At 45.1% G+C, this 21,447-nt stretch overlaps 1 protein-coding gene across 4 annotated transcripts in view; it reads left to right on the forward strand.

The window, feature by feature from the left end:
• PLXNC1 (plexin C1) overlaps positions 1-21,447 on the forward strand; it is a 134,958-nt gene that overhangs the window by 101,688 nt on the left and 11,823 nt on the right. For all 4 annotated transcript variants that reach the window (XM_059726195.1, XM_059726196.1, XM_059726194.1 and 1 more), the window contains 5 exons: positions 13,766-13,943; positions 15,225-15,328; positions 18,889-18,934; positions 19,972-20,003; positions 20,089-20,196. In XM_059726195.1, coding sequence (XP_059582178.1) covers positions 13,766-13,943; positions 15,225-15,328; positions 18,889-18,934; positions 19,972-20,003; positions 20,089-20,196 — 468 coding nt within the window. The remainder of the gene's footprint in view (positions 1-13,765; positions 13,944-15,224; positions 15,329-18,888; positions 18,935-19,971; positions 20,004-20,088; positions 20,197-21,447) is intronic.

Consider the following 21,447-nt stretch of genomic DNA (forward strand, 5'->3'; position numbering starts at 1 on the left):
TTGTTATGGAAGTGAGTAGCTCAGGGTAGGGGGAGAGACCTGGTTGCAGTTCATGAATTTTTTTAGGCAGTTGATAATAAAAATAGAAGAAACTCAAAGGATAGTTTTTTGTCTTTCACGTCTTGCTATAACTGCCTGGGTTGCTCAGACCAGCCGTGCACAATTATTAGGCCCAACTGGAAAGGGTCAGGTGTTTCTTGCACAGAGCTGAGACAGTTGATGCAGAGAGGCAAGCCCCTGCAGTAATCCTGAAACAATTTCAGAGAGGATAGGCTTTAAGGCTCATCATGGTCTGAAGAAATGTTTTTCCTGATGCTGTGCTAAGGTTTCATGTTAACAAGTAAACTTGCCCTGCAAAACACTTTGGTGGTACGATGAACTCTTTTTGGGCTGGGGAAACTGGTCAGGTTTGTCGCTTGCAGGAAGCAGCTGCCTACCTTTGTAAAATGCATTAAGATCTACTAGGAATGCAATACATAAAAAAGCAATGTATTATTTTTATTTTAGAATAACGTATAGTGTAGATAGAAAATTACATATATTTGGGCTTAATCTCCAACCAGGATTTAGTGGAATTTCAAGTGCTGAAAAAGAAAATGGACTCTAGAGATAGCTCTTGGAAGGTGAGGATTTTTTGGAAGTGCAGCTAGCTAGAAACTGCTCGTTACCATTAAAAGGAGGAAGATTTAGGAATAAAGATTCAGGCTGAGGAATTGTCTTCATTTTAAATAAATCAGCCCTTTCCAGTAGGAGAGTAAGATCTACTGTGGGCCTCTCTACCAAAAGCATTTTATTAAAGTGGAAGAAAACTGGTAGATTGGCAGAAGGGAGGATAAAGGTTCACCTTATACTAACTGGATCAGAGATGCATAAGCTTTCATAAGCAAAAGCTCATTTCATATGATGCTATGAAAGGACATGTACAGAGTAGGCTATCGAATAGGCATCATCATCATAGTCTTCTCCTTCTCCTTGTCATAAATTAGATGTTTTTCCAGAACTCTGCACAAGCAGTGGATCTTTCCATTGCTGCAGTGAGGTGCTCCTTAGTACAGGTCTTGCCAAGGAGTTGGCAGATGAGCCAGTGCTCCATGGTCAGCACTTCACTGCACTCGCATATATGGTATTATTTGAGTAGCCACGTTTGATAATGTTTGTTTTTGATTTCCCAGTTTGCATATGCAGGTGGTTCAGGCATCAGCATATTGACTAGTCTGCATCAGCCCCTCTTGGAAGGTCCTTCTGGGCTTCCATTTCAGGGCATCTGATTGCGCATAATCTTTCCTTCCATAGCCTCAGTTGTGCCCCATTGGCTGTCATGTCCAAGGGTGCAACAGTGGTCACAAAACTCTTTCACGCTTTAAGCCATTTAGTTACTCTGTGTGACCATAGAGTTGATGCCTGAAGTCTTCCATCTGCTCTGATCTTTTTGGCTCTCTACCTTTCTTCTGCAATCAGGTGATACTATGCCAGCCAGTAAGTACAGGCTATCCTTTGGTGTTGGCTTTATACATCCTGTTATTTCCTGACAGCTGTGAAATAGGAGGAGTGATTAGCATACAAAAGACAGAGAAAGGAGGGGAGAGGCTGTGCTGAGAGAGGCAAACAAGTTGTAACCCCATAGGAACAAAGGGGTCAGATAAGCTAAACCAGGTAATGGGAAAAGAATCTGTAGTCTCTATTGAGACCATGGGCCTGTCTGTAAGCTAGGACATGTTTGTCCTGTACAAAGATTGTTCAAAATATTCAGTAAGGTCAGTGCTTTCCTAACATAAAGGACTTTCCAAGGGAGAGGAAGCTCCTACAAGACTCTATTCAATGTCTGGCTCTTGGAAGCCTTTAATCTACAAACAAAGGAGGAATAATGGGTGGGCTGGAGAGGACAGAAATAAAACGATAGAATCCAGTTTCCAGATAAGCCACGCTAGATACTAGCATGATGCTTACATTTTGTTAGGTATAAAGGAACTCTTCAGGATCTTGCAACTTTTGAGGGGTATTCATCAGCAGTCCTTGTATCCAGTGTGAATTGTGGAAATCACAGAAAACTGAATTATAAGACAGAATTGAACAGTGTGCATGGTGAACATGCTCCTTTCCCCATCTATTACTGGTCAAATCTAGGATTAAGTTCTGTATCATTTTCTGTAGCATTTTTTAGCTAATCTAGAACCTTTGAGGAATCTTTTGGTTGATGATTGTGCTTACTGCTGTAGAAAAGACCTATAAACTGGGCTGATGTCTTCATGTTCATTGCACTTTTGTCGTGTTTCATCAGATGCTGTGAGTGGACTGCAGAAAGCAGTGTTTTAAATAGGAAAGGAATGGGGGAGGAGAGACTACTGAGTCCATTCGTAGCATTTGATGAAATAGATCTGCCTACCAAAGCTTCTCTGAAGCAGTTAGTCTCTAAAGGTGCCTGTAGACATGCGGAGATGCTGCTCCGATGTGCTGTAATTGCAGCACATCACAGCAGATTCCAGCAGCCTCCGTGTCTTGTGCATCAGCATTCCTGTGCTTCAGTATGGTGGTGGGGGTGCTTTAACTAAATCTCATTGAACGAGCTTTAGTTAAAGCGCCCTCACTTCCATTTTGCGGCGTGGGACACTGAATACACAAGATGCATCGGGCATTTTAATTAGAGTGGCTATTGAAGCCGCTGTAATTAAAATGCCCCTCCACCATCCTGGGAGCACATGTAAAGATGCCCTAAGGTCCCACCACTCTGCTCTAGCTTCTCTCTGACTTCAGACTAACAGCTACTAACCTCTTTGCATCTAACACAAGTCTTTTTGTTTTCAAGGTTTTTTAACACTTTTTTAATGAACAACATTCTGTCTCAGTTTTTCGCTCCATCTGGTATGTGGAAATGCCTTCAGTTTACGAATGAGACAGTTGAAATAACTTACAGGAGTCTTTATAGCTTAATATAGAGCTGGAGTGAAAAACTGTGTGCTGTATATAGTATCTCCTTTCCATTTCACAGATGATCTTTATGTTCTTAGAGGAAAAACATTATTTTACATCCATTTCTGTTTTAATCACAGCTCTTTTGCCATCTGCTGCTGTTTTAATAGTATGTCACTTAGATACTCATTCACCGCTTGCTGTTCATTTTCAGAAGCAAGTGTAAATCCAAAAAAAGTCCTGAGTCTTCAGATCTCATTGTTATGTTCATACAAGGGTGAAAAATGTTCTTTATTTTCCCAGTCTCTCAGGCAATTTCTGAGCCAATCCACAATCAAGTCTTTCCCTCCCAAGCATTTGCCTGTTTCTCCTTAAAATAGTCTTTAAGTCTTTCTTGCAACCTGTGTTAATCCTTCAGTGCAGAGAGTTGTGACTTCCTGCTGCTAGCCACTAATTTCTAGTCCAAGAATCTCAACTCTGGATATTACAGGGTTACACTAGATGGCCTGTAATTTCCTCCTGAGTCTTTCTATAAATTAACTTGTCCTTTTTTGAGTTTCCCTTACAAAGCTAAAGCACTTTGAAAAACGCCTGATCGTGTTTCTCCAAGGTTTTCATGCATCTATTTGGTTTAATGTTGTCTGACTTTCAGGGTCTTTATCAATCCTAAGAGCCATTTCTGAGTTTTCTGGCACTCACCAATGACTTTTCCACTTTTACAATCTGTGTATAAATATGGTGCTTCTGAAGTTAATTGGTTTATGATTAAGGCTTGTTAAAGTCAGGCATTTTACATTCAGGCAGGCTAAATGTGTTTTATGATTTTTCTTACTGGGTCATATATTGTTTCACCATCCTGAAATGATTTTCTACAAAGAATTATAGCAGAAAAAGAGGCTCACTTGCAGTTTTGCTTGTTCACTTTAGCTTACATATTGCTTAATATCTGAGCACTTTCCAGTATTCCTGAGAGAGAGAAATATTATTACCCCCATTTTAGGGGTGGTATTCAAATTCTGCCTATTTAACAGATTGCCTTCCTATGCAGTATTGCCACAGCTATCATCAGTAGAGCACCCAAGCCTGAACACTACCAGCAGATTATTTTTATGAGGGGTTCTCAGCTTTCAAACCCATTTTGTCTCCTTCGCTACTCTAGCAGTACCTTGACTACAGAGACCTTCAGGGCTCTATGCAAAGTACAGTCTCTTAACCAAGGCTTCTGGAGAAGCAGAAGCTTGAAACCATTGCTGTTTGTGTGCAGGATGAAAGAATTAATGGGCTTGTTTTCTTTTCTGTGACTGATCCTCTGTTGCTTGGTGGTTTAAAATAGTTGATGGTTTTACTAATAATCGAATTAATTTTTAAATGTTAGAAAACCTTAGATCCTTAAGTGTAGATGTCTGCTCAGTGAGGCAGTGAGGTATAACCGCTAGGCAGTCTGCTGCTCTGGAATTTTGTTTCATCCTTCTAAAAATTATTTTCCACTGAGAGTCATGTAAGTCAGATGTGCTTGATCCCCAGCCAATTGGCCAGATCCTGGCATATGAGGCCAGATGAGGGTAGCATGGGATCCAGAGCTCGATTCCACTACACGGAGCCAGGAGAGGGAAGGGATAGGCCTTTGGGCCCCTGGGCCCAATCCAGGCATGTGGGTCCAATCCTGAAAGGTTGTTCACCACTGATTTAAGTCAGGAGTGTCAAAGATAAGGCCTGCGGCCCGGATTCTGCCCGCAGAGCATTATTCAGCCCTCAGTGCTACCTGTGGGTCTTGGAATGACCCACAGGCAGCCTTTGGGGTATACTGAACAGCCCCATGTGACACCCACACAGCAGTGGAGCAGCTGTTGCATGCAGCACAGCCCTGGAGGGGCCACGTGCATCTCCAGGGCAGAGCAGCACATCCCTACAGTGGCAGCTCTGGGGCAGTGTGGGACAGGCCTGTGGCAGCTGGAGCAGGACCAGAATGCAAGGCCAGTCTGTGGGTCCAGTCCAGCCCTGGATAATTTGTGTATCCCATGGGGCCAGAAGAGTTTGACACCCCTGAGGCAAGGGAAGCTGACTGATTGTGTGTTTTCCCTGTGAAGCAGCGTACAAATCTGGATAATCAGCTGAGCAATTCCCAACATCCTTGCGAAGGAGCAAAATATTATCATCATTCCCTTTTAGAGTGGCTTTGATTTAAGAATCCATACATGGCTTGGGCGCTGCCCCTGAGGTAGGTGTATCGACTCCTTTTAGGATGCCTGGGAAGAGTTAAGGGCCCATAGAAAACATTTCCTGAAAAAGGCCAGCCATGAGAGGAGTCAGCTAAACTTGTCAGGAGTGAAATACAGAGGTAAGGGATGAACCAAGGACAGTAGCTTAGCAGTGAGACTGGCTGCTGGTGAGACTGAGTTTCTCTCAGGATCCCTAGCTGTAAATCCTCTCCTGGATTTAGTTATTAAACCAGGTCAGTCACTTAAGTAGTCCATACTATAGCAGCTCAAGCTTCCTGTACCTCTTGATAATGTTTGATGCTTTTCCCATGGTTACCCTATGTTTTCAAGTACCCACAGGTGCCTTTTAGGGGGAAGAGACTGCTCTGAGCACATCTTGGAGCTAGGGCTGGCTCCAAGCAGCTCATTAGCTGTAGAGATGAGTACCAGTACTTCACCAGCTTTGCAAATGCCAATAGATTAAAACTTAGGCACCTGTGGGATGGAAGTCTCTGAAAATGTCAGGTATCTGAGTACAGTTAATGATGGTACTGTGCATCGTGGTACTTAAGTGTTTTGGTTTTTTTAATTTATAGCAATAGATCCAAAATAAATGTTGAGCAGAACTTTTGGACAGGGAGCCAGGACTTTCTAGTTCTTATCCCAGTTCTTGCAGTTACTGTCCTTAGGCAAATGACATAATTTGGCTGCATCTCATTTCTTGATTGGTAAAATAGGGAATGGTAATGTTCCCTACCCTACAGAGCTGTTATAAGCATTAATTGGCTGTTGTTATTTGGATAGCAAGGTGGAGTGCTAATTGCTGTTTATTTCACTTTTTAGTGATAATAGTTCCTTTCTTTGTCTTGCTACACTATGTCACTTTTTGAGATTCTCCATACCAGTTGTTCTTGACATCTCAGAAGCTTCCTTTTACTCATCAACTAACAGGAAACTTTTTAATGTCATGAGGATTGTCTTCCTCAGGGGTAAAAGCTCAATGAGCAGAAGACAAATGGCACATTTATTTAGTTTTTGGTTTAGCCCATGATAAGCCAGGCTTCTGCCAGGTTTGCACTATTACACTGTTGTGAATGATGATTGCTTACTCCTGTTTTCTAGTAGCCTGAAGATGCTGTTTGGAGGGAGTGAGAGATGTTAGGCAGAAGCAAGTACTGCTTCCTGTCCCAAGAATTTTCTGATCAGCCTTCCAACTGACAGGCCTAGAAACCAAAGTCCACATAATATGGGAGGCAGCAATGCATAGTTCTCCGTAGTGCACAGCAAATATGCTTTGACCAGAATTTGAAGTCTTGGTTTCTATGCAAATTAGTCATTCCATCTCACTCCACTTAGTCTTAGACCTCTGCTGAGTGTACCTACTGAGTACCAATTGGACAGTTTTGACAAGTGGCCCGTAGTTCCAAAGGAACTGAATGGAGACAACCAAACTGTCCTACAAGAGACTACTGAACAGCCGCCATGTTGAGCAACTTTTTGTTCCTTCTGATTTGTGTTGGATTTGGCTTAGCAATATAGCAGCTCTTAGCTATTTTGTCTTAATTAAGGTAACCACAAAGCTAGATTAAATCAAGGTAATCCCAGGGAAAGGGTAGTGTGCTGTGGCAGTTCAGACACTTCTGCATATCTTCCTCCTTCTTGAACTTTGCTGTCAAGAATGGTATTTGTTGCTTTTTCTGGTGGACAGCGTAGATACGGAGGGCTCAATTTCTGGCAGATTGACTTATGAGAAGGTTGTACAGCACCTTCCATGGAAAAATATGAGAATGTAAATGCTGAAAAAACAGATGCAACAGAGGAGAGAGAAGTTTTGCTTTTGTTGTTTCAAAAGCAAGAGTTAAATTGAAAGGTTACAAAATCAGCTGGATTATATTTCCAGGAAGGGGAAGAGGAATTGACTGTGGGGAGAGAATCAATTAACATTATCAAAGACAGTTTAGCTAGGAGTCCCGCTACTCAGAGTGGAATGAACTGGAGGCCAGATACAAATTCAACAGGAGTTTTTCCATAGATAAAATCTGATACAGTCATCCTTGTCCATGCAGTTCTATTATTCTACAGGCCCATAACGCAAAGCCTATTAAAGTCAATGCAATGACTTCTGCACTTATGTAGTAGGGCTCAGCTCCTTCTGGAGAGAAGCAACTGAGTTCTGATGGGTGAAGATTTCTATGGGAAAACTTTTTTATGTTACACTGTACTCAGCTCTAACAATGACAGGTGCTTTTTTGTATTTTAATATCACTTCCAGCCCTAAGTCATTTAATATTAATTTATTATTTTTTTAATAGCTATTCCCATCAAACATGACCCAAAGCATCTTTGCCAGTCTTCACTTCTTTCTGCAGGCATAGTGTCTACCCTCACCATTCCCACATATGCTCCTGTCCCATGCAGTCTGTCCTTTCAGTAGGCTCATTATCCTGGTAATTAAACATCTCAGTGTCCTGATTTAGTCATTCTCATTTACTTCAGTTACCTCCTATTGTTCATTAAATCCTGATGTTTGCAGTTGTGCGTTCCTGTTTTTAATGCTCCTTGTGTTTGTACAGCAACAGTGAAGTTAATTAGTGTCTCCATAGGATCACTTTCCTCACCCTAGCTTGAAAATGTACTCATGGTTGGTATTAAAACAGAAAGAACCACTCTACATCTTTTATAATTGTTAATATTTTCAATTATAAGAGAAAAGGTCAGCCTATGCAGTAGCCTGAAATAACCAACTTCTCTACTTCCCATGAGAGCAGGAAAAAATAAAGACATTTTTCATAGTTTCATAGTAGCTAGGGTCAGGAGGGACCTGAGCAGATCATCTAGCCTGACCCCGTGCCACAGGCAGGAATTAATGCTGGGGTCACAAGACCCCAGACAGGTGATCATCCAACCTCCTCTTGAATTTGCCCAAGGTGGGGGCGAGGACCACTCCTCTGGGAAGTTAGTTCCAGATTTTGGCCACCCTAACCGTAAAGTATTGCCTTCTGATCTCTAACCTAAACCTCTTCTCCATCAGCTTATTACCATTGTTCCTTGTCACCCCAGGTGATGCTGGGGAGAAAAGGGCTCTGCCTATTTGCTGATGATCTCCCCTGATGAGGTTGTAGGCAGCCACTAGGTCCCCCCTTCAAAACCCACCCATTTTTAGTTGCTTCCTCTTTTAATAATTTTTCTTTCATTGAGTCACACCCTCAGTCATATTTCCATTAGATCAGGGGTGTCAAACATATGGCACACAGGTTGAACCCAGCCCACAGAGCCACTTTATCCATTCTGCTAGGCTTCTGGCAGGCACCTGGAAGTTGAAGGGTGTGGCCCAAGGAATGGCTTGCTGCTGTTAGACAGCAGGAGGGCAAGCAAAAGCTGATATAGCCTTGGTTGCCCCATGGTCTCCTGAATCATCACCAGTGTCACCCTGTGTACTTCCAGCCTACAAGGAGCCTTGAGGTCTGAATCCAGCCTTGGGCACAATATGAGTTTGAAACTCTTGAATTAGAAGATAGCTTATTAGAATGCAAGTACACTGATGAAATATGAATTCAAGTTACATCATTTATTTCCTACCTGACTTGCTTTGGTCAAGCAGTTTCCAGCAGAAACCTTTTTTCACTTACAGGTGAACCAAACAAAGTGACACCATCTTCTTATAGCACAGACAAAGCTTTACTGTTGACTCAGACTAGCAACCCAGCTGACATTCATACTTCCCTTCCTTTCATTAATGGTAAATTTCAGATTTGATCTGTGTGATGTGACTGATGAGCTCCCTCTTTGTCAGGGGTGGGCAACATACGGCCCACGGCCCACATCTGGCCCGGCAAGCACTTCCCTGTGGCCCACGGAGCCCCTTCAAAACCCACGTAATGGCGGCTGCCTCTCTAAAAGCCTCCGGCAGCACCAGCTGCAGCACCTCAGGCTGTTTTCTTGGGTTCTGGTTGTGAGGCAACCAACCCTGACCTCAGCCTGCCCCAGCTGGCCTTGCCCCGCCTTGGCTCAGGCCACATTTGCAGCTTGAGAGAGGGGCAGGGGGGCTGGGCCAGAACCTGTGGCTCCGGTGAGGGGAAACAGTGTCTGGGCCGGGTTTTGCTTTGCTGCACGGGACTGGAAAGGGCCCTGCCCTGCAAGTAAGCCCAGAAAAGCGGCTGCTGGGCAGGCTTTCCCTGTGCCGTGCCGTGCCGTGCCGTGCCATGCCATGCCGTTCCGTGTCGCTCGGGCTGTGTGGGGTTGGGCTGCGCCAGCACTGGGGAGGGGAAGCAGCAGCTGGGCCGCAGTTCCAGCCCAGTCAGCACCAGGGAGGAGAGGTGGCAGCAGAGCCATGTGCTGCTCGGGACAGGATGAGCCCAACTGGAGCAGCAGGGGGCTCAGCTGCATTTTCCCTCTACCTGTGCTGGTCAGTCCCAAGCAGCACATGGCTCTGCCGCTGCTTCTGCTGGCTGTTGCCGGCCTGCCCAGGCTCCTCCTGTCCCCAGCAGCACATGGGAAGCTGGCTTCAGCCACATGCTGCTAGGGATGGGAGGAGCCCGGCTGGGTTGGCACCAGCCAGGAAAGGTGGCATGCAACTGAAATCGGCTCCTCACATGCTGCTGGGGACTGGAGGAGGCTGGCCAGGTCTGCACCAGCCAGCAGAAGCGGCGGCAGAGCCATGTGCCACTTGGGACTGACCGGTGCAGGCAGGGGGAAAGTGCAGCTGAGCCCCTGCTGCTCTGGCCGGGCTTGTCCCGTCCCAAGTGGCACACAGCTCTGCCGCCGCTTCTGTTGGCCAGTGCAGACCTGGCTGGGCTCCTCCTGTCCCCAGCAGCACATGAGGAGCTGACTTCAGCTGCATGCCGCCTTTCCTGGCCGGTGCAGACTCAGCTGGGTCCGTCCCATCCTGAGCAGCATGCGGCTCAAGCCAGCTTCCCAGGTGCTGCTGGGGATGGGGCGAGCCCAGCTGGGTCAGCACTGGCCAGCAGAAGCGGCGCCAGAGCCTCCTCCTTTTGGGACCAGCTGGCACAGGTAGGGGGAAAGTTCTGGGGGAGGTCTGATACCCCTGAAACCCCACTGCTGGGGCAGGATGTTAGAGGGGTCACAACCCCTTGCTACCTAGTAAGTTGTGCAAGGGGGGACTTCCAGTGACAAAGAATCTGAGGCTTCTGTCCGAATCAAGACAGAATCCGAGGTTGAGGAAGTAGAAGGATTGTGGGTTAGGTTACATGGCGGGCAAGGAGAAAGGGATTTGGTGGTAGGGGTCTGCTACAGACCCCCACACCAAGGGGAAGAAATAGATGCGGGGCAACTCTCGGAGACCATAAAAGCTAAAGAGGTGGTAGTCATGGGGGACCTAAACTACCCGGACATCTGCTGGGAGACGCAGACAGCAAGGTCCCATCGCTCATGCAGGTTTCTAACCTGTATACAGGACCTCCACCTGACACAGGAGGTGCATGGTCCCACTAGGGGGAATGCCATACTGGATCTGGTATTGGCAACAGGGGATGACATGATAGGGGACCTCCAGATCGGTAGCCATTTGGGAGACAGTGATCACCTAATAATAGAATTCAACATAAGACATCGAGTGGGTAAGGTGTAACTAGTAGGGTGAAAGTGCTAGACTTTAGGAAAGCTGATTTCAATGAACTCAGGCGATTAGTCAAGGACGCACTGCAGAGTAGGAGTTTTGAACGGATGGGAGCCCAAGAAGGGTGGCTGTGCCTAAAGGAAACGATCCTTCGGGCACAAAGCAAGACGATCCCCGAGCGAGGCAAAAAAGGGAAAGGGGCCAGGAGGTTTCCCTGGCTGACCAGAGAAATCCAGGGCAGCCTAAGGGCCAAAAGGGGAGCACATAAAAAGTGGAAACAGGGTGAGATCACTAAAGATGAATATACCTCCTCTGCTCGTGCTTGTAGGGAGGCAGTTAGGCAAGCCAAAGCTACCATGGAGCTGAGGATGGCAACCCAAGTAAAAGACAACAAGAAATTGTTTTATAGATATATTGGGAGTAAAAGGAAGGCCCAGGGAGAAATAGGACCACTGCTAAATGGGCAGAAACAATTGGTGACAGATAGGGGGGACAAGGCTGAACTCCTCAACGAGTTCTTTGCCTCAGTGTTCCTAAGTGAGGGGCACGACAAGTCTCTCACTGGGGTTGTAGAGAGGCAGCAGCAAGGCGCCAGACTTCCATACGTAGATCCTGAGGTGGTGCAGAGTCATTTGGAAGAACTGGATGCCTTTAAATCAGCAGGCCCGGATGGGCTCCATCCGAGGGTGCTGAAGGCACTGGCCGACATCATTGCAGAGCCACTGGCAGGAATATTCGAACGCTCGTGGCGCACGGGCCAAGTCCCAGAGGACTGGAAAAGGGCTAATGTGGTCCCCATTTTCAAAAAGGGGAGGAAGGAGGACCCGGGCAACTATAGGCCAGTCAGTCTCACCTCCATCCTTGGTAAAGTCTTTGAAAAAATTATCAAGGCACACATTTGTGAGAGCCCGGCAGGGCAAATTATGCTGAGGGGAAACCAGCACGGGTTTGTGGCGGGCAGATCGTGCCTGACCAATCTAGTCTCTTTCTATGACCAGGTTACGAAACGCCTGGACACAGGAGGAGGGGTGGATGTCGTATACTTAGACTTCAGGAAGGCCTTCGATACGGTATCCCACCCCATACTGGTGAACAAGCTAAGAGGCTGTGATGTGGATGACTGCACAGTCCGGTGGGTGGCGAATTGGCTAGAGGGCCGCACCCAAAGAGTCATGGTGGATGGGTCGGTCTCGACCTGGAAGGGTGTGGGCAGTGGGGTCCCGCAGGGCTCGGTCCTTGGACCGATACTCTTTAATGTCTTCATCAGCGACTTGGACGAGGGAGTCAAATGTACTCTGTCCAAGTTTGCAGATGACACAAAGCTATGGGGAGAAGTGGACACGCCGGAGGGCAGGGAACAGCTGCAGGCAGACCTGGATAGGTTGGACAAGTGGGCAGAAAACAACAGGATGCAGTTCAACAAGGAGAAATGCAAAGTGCTGCACCTAGGGAGGAAAAATGTCCAGCACACCTACAGCCTAGGGAATGACCTGCTGGGTGGCACAGAGGTGGAAAGGGATCTTGGAGTCCTAGTGGACTCCAAGATGAACATGAGCCGGCAGTGTGACGAAGCCATCAGAAAAGCCAATGGCACTTTATCGTGCATCAGCAGATGCATGACGAATAGGTCCAGGGAGGTGATACTTCCCTTCTATAGGGCGCTGGTCAGACCGCAGTTGGAGTACTGCCTGCAATTCTGGGCGCCGCACTTCAAGAAGGATGCGGATAACCTGGAGAGGGTCCAGAGAAGGGCAACTCGTATGGTCAAGGGCCTGCAGACCAAGCCCTACGAGGAGAGACTAGAGAAACTGGACCTTTTCAGCCTCCGTAAGAGAAGGTTGAGAGGCGACCTTGTGGCTGCCTATAAGTTCATCACGAGGGCACAGAAGGGAATTGGTGAGTATTTATTCACCAAGGCGCCCCCGGGGGTTACAAGAAATAATGGCCACAAGCTAGCAGAGAGCAGATTTAGATTGGACATTAGGAAGAACTTCTTCACAGTTAGAGTGGCCAAGGTCTGGAACGGGCTCCCAAGGGAGGTGGTGCTCTCCCCTACCCTGGGGGTCTTCAAGAGGAGGTTAGATGAGCATCTAGCTGGGGTCATCTAGACCCAGCACTCTTTCCTGCTTATGCAGGGGGTCGGACTCGATGATCTACTGAGGTCCCTTCCGACCCTAACATCTATGAATCTATGAAAGGTCAGGGGTCAAGGGGCGGGACTTTCCGTCCCAAGATGGCAACCAGGGGGTGGGGCAACTCAAGGGGCAGGGCTACCTGTGCGACCCTTGACAGCTCGCCAAAACTCATCAAGCAGCCCTGCACCCAAAATAATTGCCCAACCCTGCTCTACGTGGTATGTGACTTGGGCTGATCCTACTCGAGGCACAGTCTGTGATAAGCTGGCCTTTGATCTAGTTTGTGACTGTGAGCTGTAGGGAACGTCCTTATAATTGCCTAGTTATACCATTGCGCCTTCATCTGCAGGTCTGATTCATTATCCAGTGGACTGTCTTTGGCATGTCTGGCAAACTCTGCCCACCCATTCTCCCTCCACCCTTGCTGTTTACTCCCTTCTGCAGTAGGTTCTGCTCCTCTCCCTGTGGTGAAGGAGCTGACTTCTGATGGACACAAATTTCCATGGCATGTCCATTACAGACACGTTGTACTCGGCCATAACAATGGCATGTGTTTATGTGCATTTTAACATCCCTTCCAGTTAAAAAAAGAAAAACACAATAATGTGTGTATCATGATAACCTGCTGAGTACGTGTCGTTATCAAATCTTTAGTCCCTCGCTTTCTCCTTTTCTAAGAATCTTACGTCAACAAAAGAAAAACATGTTTTTGTTTTGGAGTATGTAGGTTATATATTTTCTTCTGACTCCCCATCTTTTGTAGGTCTGCTGATTCACTATTTAACTCCAATGAACAATCTTTACTGTTAATAAAATAATGTAAGGTTATACTTCTTAAATCCTATATATAACACTTGATTCTCAGTGTTCACTACTGTGAAGCCTGTAGGTTTATATAATGCATCATATCAATTTTCGGTTAGTTGGAATAACATGTTGTATTCTTTCAGACACTGAATATCATCTTTGAAAAAGACCCAGATAATGAGAATGCAGATACCTGTCAGACTATCTCAGTCAGTGTTCTGGATTGTGATACTATAGGTCAAGCCAAGGAGAAGATCTTTCAAGCTTTTGTAAATAAGAATGGCTCCCTTTATGGTCTTCAGCTTGATGAAATTGGTCTTGGTAAGAGAGTACCTTGCACTGTATCTTCATTATCCTCTTAGTTTGCTACTGTCTCTGCAAAGCTTACTATTTAAGAGATCTGTCTCTGGCTTTGCCAATAGGTAGTCCAAGACTATCATTACAAATTTTAGGAAAAATCATAGATCTACTAATGGTCAAACTATGGACTTGCCCCTAGGGTTATATCTACCACTTAGCATATGAAAACCCTAGTTCCTTGCCATTCTTAGCATATGGAAACTCCAACTTCCTTACCTGTCTTAAGATATAACACATTAGTGCTTGTTAAAAATACACTACCTTTCATAGGATAAATGTGCACACAGATTGGGGGGCACATGCCCCCCAGGCCTCTGCCAGAGTGCACGCAGCAGTGAGAGACCCCCACACAGCTGGATGAACCACCTGGGCTCCGGTCCTCCCACCATCCAGCCTGTCCCACTCACCCCTGTCCCTGCCTCTGCTCCACTCCCTCCCTCACTGCAGGGGCAGTGAGATCACTTTTTTAATTAAAGTGCAACGCAGGATCTACCGTGCACCACCCCCGCCCTCCCCCCCCCCCCCCCTTGGACTGATCTGCTGGGGGGGACTTGAGGGTAGCGTGCAGTAGATCCTGGGTTGCACTTCAATTAAAAAAGTGATCTCATACTTTAAAAGGTTGGAAACCATTGGACTAGATGCTTTGTGGTTTGAACAGCCTGCCAGATGCTGGGAAAAGTCAGTCCACTGGTCAGGTGATTAGTGCAGGGCTGGCTCCTTGGGCTGGAATGGGCTCATGGACACCCGTTTCTGGTCCAGGACTCTGTGGCAAGAGGCTCTGGCATCTTGTGTGCTTGTATGCTTCCCTAGGAACAAGCTGTGGCATTGGGCTTCTTCCCATGGTGCTGCTGGAGCTCCAGTGGGGCAGCTGTCACCTGGGTGCCTGGCTATCACCCCAGGAACAAGCCACTGGGCTTCTTCCCACACCCAGGCATTTGGATACAGCCTCAGGAAGGTTCTCCTGTCCACCCATCAAGGGCCAAATGACCCAGGTCTGTAGGCCAAATCCAGTCCACAGGCTGTATGTTTGACACCTCTGGCCTAAGGGGATATGCCTCCAAGTGGTCCAGTCCCAAGATGGTCCAGAGCCTACTAAATCACACTCATAGGAACTAGCACACAGACGGTGCTTAGCAAAACTCAGATCAGGATCATCAATCCAAAAATACTATATAATTCAAAATACGGGGAATGGGGATTGGTTTAGCGTGTGATAGTTTCTCTGTTGTGATTGTTTTACAGAACTTCAGTCTGGTGCACAGCAAAAAGAACTGTCAGATATAGACGAGTCCTCCCTGATTCTGGAAGATGGGAAAACAAAGCTAAACACCATTGGTCACTATGGGGTAAGAATGAAATTAGTGCAGTCATATTAGGAACCTATTTCTTCTGGTAAAACAGGTCCAGCAATTGTAAGTCTGAATGTCCAATACAGTGGAGACCAGGTTTTGAAAAGGGTTAAGTAACTGCTGTGTGCTGCCATCTTTAAAAAATCCATGCTTGAACTGGATCAATCAGAGGCTGGCTGATTGAAGATACTGAGTTCTCTTTTGAAATTTTGACTCTCCTTGGGTCCCAGAGGGAGTCTGTGGTAGACAGAATTGGGTTTAAGTTACAGTCCAGTGCCTTAAACCCAACCCTTCCTCTGCCTGTCTTCTATACTCTTGTGTCATGTGAATGCTCCAGATATAGTGTTGCAGCTTTCTTTGAATGAGTCAACATTTTGTACATATTTGGAGACCTGCAACTTCAACTTGAATGTATATGTAACAGTGCTCAAAAATGGATAGATTTAGATCTGATTAAGTATTTGATTACCTCCCCTCATGTGTTTGGTCTGTGGAGATGATATAAGCCCCATTTTCTACAGAAAGCTAGTGCAGGCACTCAGTATGTTCAGATGGTAGTGGACACAGGTTAAAGTCACAAATTCTGTTCTTTGTACAGTATAAATGTGGTTTAGCTGGTCACTGGCCATGTTCTTGTAACTGTCTGTGTAAATGTTTCAAGTGTAGGAAAACAAGTTAATTTCCAGGCTGTTTTTGTTTTTCCTTGCAAATTTTTAACTAGACCAATTATATCTTACCAACCACATACAAAAATCCTTCTGGGAGTCTATCAGGCACAAGTTCACTTTATCTGACCAGAAATAGTGTGATATGGAAAATCTCATATTTTATGCATGAGCAATTAGTGTTACAGTAAGTATTGACTCCTTTAATCCTCCAGTTTTATTGGAAGCAACTAACAATAGGAAGGAGAATGCAAATATATCCACTTGAAAAACAGGAAAAGAAAATATATGAACTCTAATGCTTCATTAATGGTGTTCTAGGCACCTTGGCCATCATTTTCAAAAATGACTGACAATTTTTTGACTACCCAACCTAAACTAGCTTGATTTTTTTTGTCAGAAAGTACTAGTGCCATCTGGCCTCTTTCAGGTCTCTCAAACTGAATGTGCAAACACATGAAGGCACCCAAAATCACTTGTTGCTCTTTGGAAATTTAGGCAGTTTGCAATGCTTGACTTTTAGCTTTTAAGTTGAGAGAGCAGCTTTAATGCTGTGTTAATACAAGGGCTTTGTATTTAATTTTGTAGGGTTTGGCTGTATTCTACAAAAGACAAAATTCACCTACTTCCTCCCAGTACTCCTTGGCACTTCGTGCTTTGCATATTCCTTTTACTCTACTACTCTTACTTTTCTTGACTAGAGACACTGGTGTGCCATATATTATATTTGCACTATTGTTGCCATGAAGGCAGCCAGTAGTCACTATGAGGTTGGACCTCCCATTAAGGATGAAGTCAGGCGGCAGTTTTCATACCTGCTCACTAGTCATTGCTTTCAGATTTATGCAGGACCAGGGGTACAAGGTCAAAAAAACTGAATGTAATATCCAATGATCCAGCATATATGGGTCCTAGGGAGCTGTGCAGGAGAAGACAGGCAGAGCTAGGCTCCTGCCTCTTCTACAATGCCTGTACCCTATGCAGAAAAGACATGAGAGCATCTGGCCCTGAAGGTGTGACCTTGCAGAGCAGTAATGATTCAATTGTCCATGGAAGCAGTTAAGGTCTGAACAAGTTATTTAGGCATCAGGAGAGTTAGAAAGGCCTTCTTTTTTACATGTCATGGTGAAAAAATAGCAGCTACAGTCAGAAAGGAAGAGGTTTTTTTCTGTTTAGATGCAAAGGGCCAGCATGTGTCTCAGACACAGCCCAAAGTTGAGCTGCCCTATTGTCATCAGTTCCCATAGAAAGAACAATTTCTTCTCTGCTTCTCCCTCACCCCTGAAAGGTAACTGCTCTCTTTCAGCAGTAAAATACTGCACTGCCTCTCCTCTGAAATGCCTAAAGGGCACCAGGTTGGAAACAAGGCTTTACTGAACTCAGCTGACACCTGTGTGCCCAAACCCAAGATCCTGGTAGGATGGAGTCTTATTCTCCCTCTGATCCCTGTGTGGGAGGCTCGTTCCAAGTCACAAAAACTAGCCCTAGAAAATTTGTCACTACAGTGGTTTAAAATGCTTTATGTTAAAGCGTTCCTGTAGGTGTGCATGAGCTGGGAGGCACTGCCTGATAAAAAGAAGACCTTTTCTTTAAAAATGCATATCCTTGTAAAATAATCCATGTTTATCTCCCAAGCGCAAGCATATGGGCCAGGTTTCTTTGGCATGAGGCACAGCTTTGGATAAACTAACTTAATGTTTAAGCTGGTTTCCAGGTTGGGCGTGCTGCCACAGTTTTAAAAGACATTTACATTATTTAGGCAGTGCTCCCGGTGTAGGGCTGGCCAGTTGTTTTTGTAATTATAGAGCACAGTATGCTAGCACTTGGCAAAACACAGCATTCAACAGCAGAGCATTGCCAGAGTACTCCACAGGATTAGCTTTGGAGTCGTTCTTTGACTGCAAGAGTGTGACTCGCTGTTTTCTTTTTAAGAGAATATTTACTGCCTGAACACAGTAGTGTTTATTCAAGGAGGGAGGACCTGGATTTTTCCTAGAAATCTCAAGGCACCTGGACAGCTAACTTCAAGTGTATAAAAACAAAGCAGAATTTTACATGACACTGATATCTTAATCATTCTGTAAACTGAAGGTTGAACCCAGCTCTTAGGACACATGAGTCCAGGTCATCCACACCCCATAGACCCACAGGACTCTCCTTCCCATGCAGAAAGGGGCATAAAGCATTGTGCACTTCCACACCATCCTCTCCCCTCCCTCCCAGTGGAGATTTGGATTGAGTTAAGGGGCACCTCATCCTTGTACCAATCCTGCAGAAAAGCCACTGAAACAGAGGGGGTGCCAGCCTGCAGCATGTGTGCCACAAGTGGCATGGGCAGCCTCTGTGCGTGGCCTGCAGCAGATTGAGAAAGGAGCAGGCAACACAGCAGCAGATAGGTCAGGGTGCAGCAATCAGAGCAGCAGATAGTAGGGAGAAAAAAGCAGAGCAGCAGATTGGCAGGGGCAAGGGCTTGGAATGGTACTCAGGGAGAACATAGGGTTTCATTTGTGACACTCCAGACAAAAATGTTGGTCCCCACTGGACAGGAATAATAATATACAGAAGACCACAAAACAGTGCCTGGGATGGGTTACTAAACCTAAAAAGTAATAGCCAGAGCAAGAATAAATGAGCAAAACTTGGCAAAAGAGAGAGCCTTCAAGCACCTGTTTTCAGAGGAGTGCTATTCATACAGTTCCAGAGAGAAATTCAAACCTCAGCGACTCTGAAAATCAGCACTGAGTGAGACCAGCTGTGAATGCTGTGTGGAGGATAGAGAATGCTGGCACAGCTCACACTGTGAGTTAACGTGTATGATAGGGAAGAGGAAAGGAAATCAAGGTCTTCCTTAGTTACGGGTCATACATATTTATATTTTGTTTTTGCTTTCAGATTTCGGATGGCGCAACTGTCAAAGTCCTTAAAAAGAAAACACCAGGTAACAAAACAACCAAGGACTGTTTTATTTTTATTTTAATAAAAAGACTAAAGGATTAGTAATAACTTTGTAGAGATTTTTGTTCCTGGTAGTTTGCATCTCAGGAAGACACTGTCAGAAACATGTCAGTTCGCTGGAAATAAGCAAAAGAGGCAACTATTTTAATCTGGCTGTGGGTCTGTGACAGACAGCAGCACAGCAGGGCATCACGGGGAGCAGGCCAAAAAAAGGGACAAAAAAGCAACAAATCACAGACACGGGGATGCTTAAAGATGCAGAGACTAAGCAAGACAAGGAAGTGTAAAAATCACAGGTGCACAGGCCACTGAGAATGAGGTTGCACTGAGGACGCTGAGCAGTTGGATAGCTGTAGTAATAAGCAATACACAACTTCAGAGTCCTCCTTTTGTTCCATTATTCACATTTCGAAGCTTCTTAGGATTCCTGACTCAGCTGTTTCAATAACACACTGGTAATTGCAGGATACACACAGGCACAAAGCTTCCCTGCACTTGTACTCCAGGGATGCTGCAGGCTGATCTTGCTCTCCCATCCCCTATGGCCTGCTTACCCATTTGCGGCCCATTTTTCTGAAAAGAAACCTTTTGCTTGTATGTGCTTTCCAGGGCAAAAGCTGACCTCGGCCTGCCCCCTAGGGCTTGACTACATCACAGACTTTTAACCATGAATAAAACCTTGGAATTGCAAATTCCTGCTACAGAAGGAGCACTTCATGCCAGCCTTGTGCTGGCACAGCTGTGCTCACCAAAGACAGGTGGAAGGTAAGGGTTTGGTAGTAGTGCTCCACCCATTTCTTCAGCTCCTCTCAGCTCATGTGCTGTTCAGAGAGTAAGTGTGGCACTTCTTCACCTCAGGACACCTAAGCTCTGGTTAGTTTGCTTAGGAGTGTACAGTGAGGCTTGGACTTCATGAGAGAAAAGTCAAAACATAAACTAGCCTTAAAAATGCCCATTAGTTTATGTGACTGATTGACTGATTTATTCTTTCCCCTCCCCGCTCCCCTTTCTGTTCTTTAGATGTGGATTACTCTGATGAATACTGTCATTTGGTGAGTTAAATGCAAAATTAAATGGCAGGTTTTCTTAATGCTGAAAGATCGTGTCTGTATAACATCTATAATCTTTTTACTGTAGATTTTACCGAACTCTGAAACAGTGAAAGATATTCAGGGAGCAAAAACCAAAGGAAAGCAGAAATTCAAAGTAAAAGAAATGTATCTGACAAAGCTGCTGTCTACCAAGGTAACAGAGAGTTTTATTTCAGCGTAGGTTTGGTCTTATGCTTAGCTCAGCACAAACAGAAATCAGACCGGAAATTATGCAAATTCTGGATATGTGTATGGCAGTTAAAAATGTAAAGTTGCAAAATCACCCTGATAGCTACAGATTTTTACCCACTGCAGAAACCCTTCTGCATTTTAGACTGGCACAGTGGAACCCTAAAACCTAAGAGATAAAAGGTATCTATTAACACATTGCCCCAATAGTTTCAACCCTCCCCTTTTAGCATAAAGCCCTATAAATAATGGGGGTTTGGCTTGTTGAGTTTTTAGACTTTTTTTCTTGTGCTTCCAGAAAAAGCAAAAAAAAAAAAAAATGAATTTTTGCTATTGATTTCCATAGATTTCAACCACTAGAGAGACAGATTTCAGCCTGAACTTTCAAAAGCCTGAATTTTAGAAACCCAACAAAAAGAGACCTGATTTTCAGAGCACTGGCCATCTGCCTGAGAGTCAAGTGTCTCAAGTTGGACCCTGAAAGTTAATTTTGAAGTTTGAGATGGTATCTCCTACAGTTAGGGTGTCTGATTCCCATGGTATACAACTTTAGGAGCAACAACTGCTTCTTTCACCAAAAAATACTTTGTTACATATTAATGAGGGGTTTATTATGTATTAATTAATCCAACAACATATAAAACTCTTAGCAGCAACATATTATTTTAAAATGTTATCAGTATATGTATTGGAAGAAATTCTATGGAGGTGTATAGATTAGATTATTATGGCCCTCCTCACCTTATAAATCATCTAATATATAATTGCTTGTGGTATGCTAGTACCTAATGTCCAAAAAGAGAGGAGATGGGCCATGTGCCAAAGAGCCACAAAAGTGAATTATGCCCTTGCAGTTTCCCAGATGTTGGCCTAGTAACATCCAGCGCTGGAAAACTGATACATGAACTGTCTGCTGGGGAAGAAGTACGTTTATAGGCTTGGGAACAAAAAAACAGAAACAGTCTTTCAAATGTCTTTCAATTAATCATAGATTCATAGATGTTAGGGTCGGAAGGGACCTCAATAGATCATCGAGTCCGACCCCCTGCATAGGCATGAAAGAGTGCTGGGTCTAGATGACCCCAGCTAGATGCATATCTAACCTCCTCTTGAAGACCCCCAGGGTAGGGGAGAGCACCACCTCCCCTGGGAGCCTGTTCCAGACCTTGGCCACTCGAATTGTGAAGAAGTTCTTCCTAATGTCCAGTCTAAATCT

The sequence above is a fragment of the Alligator mississippiensis genome, chromosome 4, assembly GCF_030867095.1.
Source record: "Alligator mississippiensis isolate rAllMis1 chromosome 4, rAllMis1, whole genome shotgun sequence".
NCBI lineage: Eukaryota > Metazoa > Chordata > Crocodylia > Alligatoridae > Alligator > Alligator mississippiensis.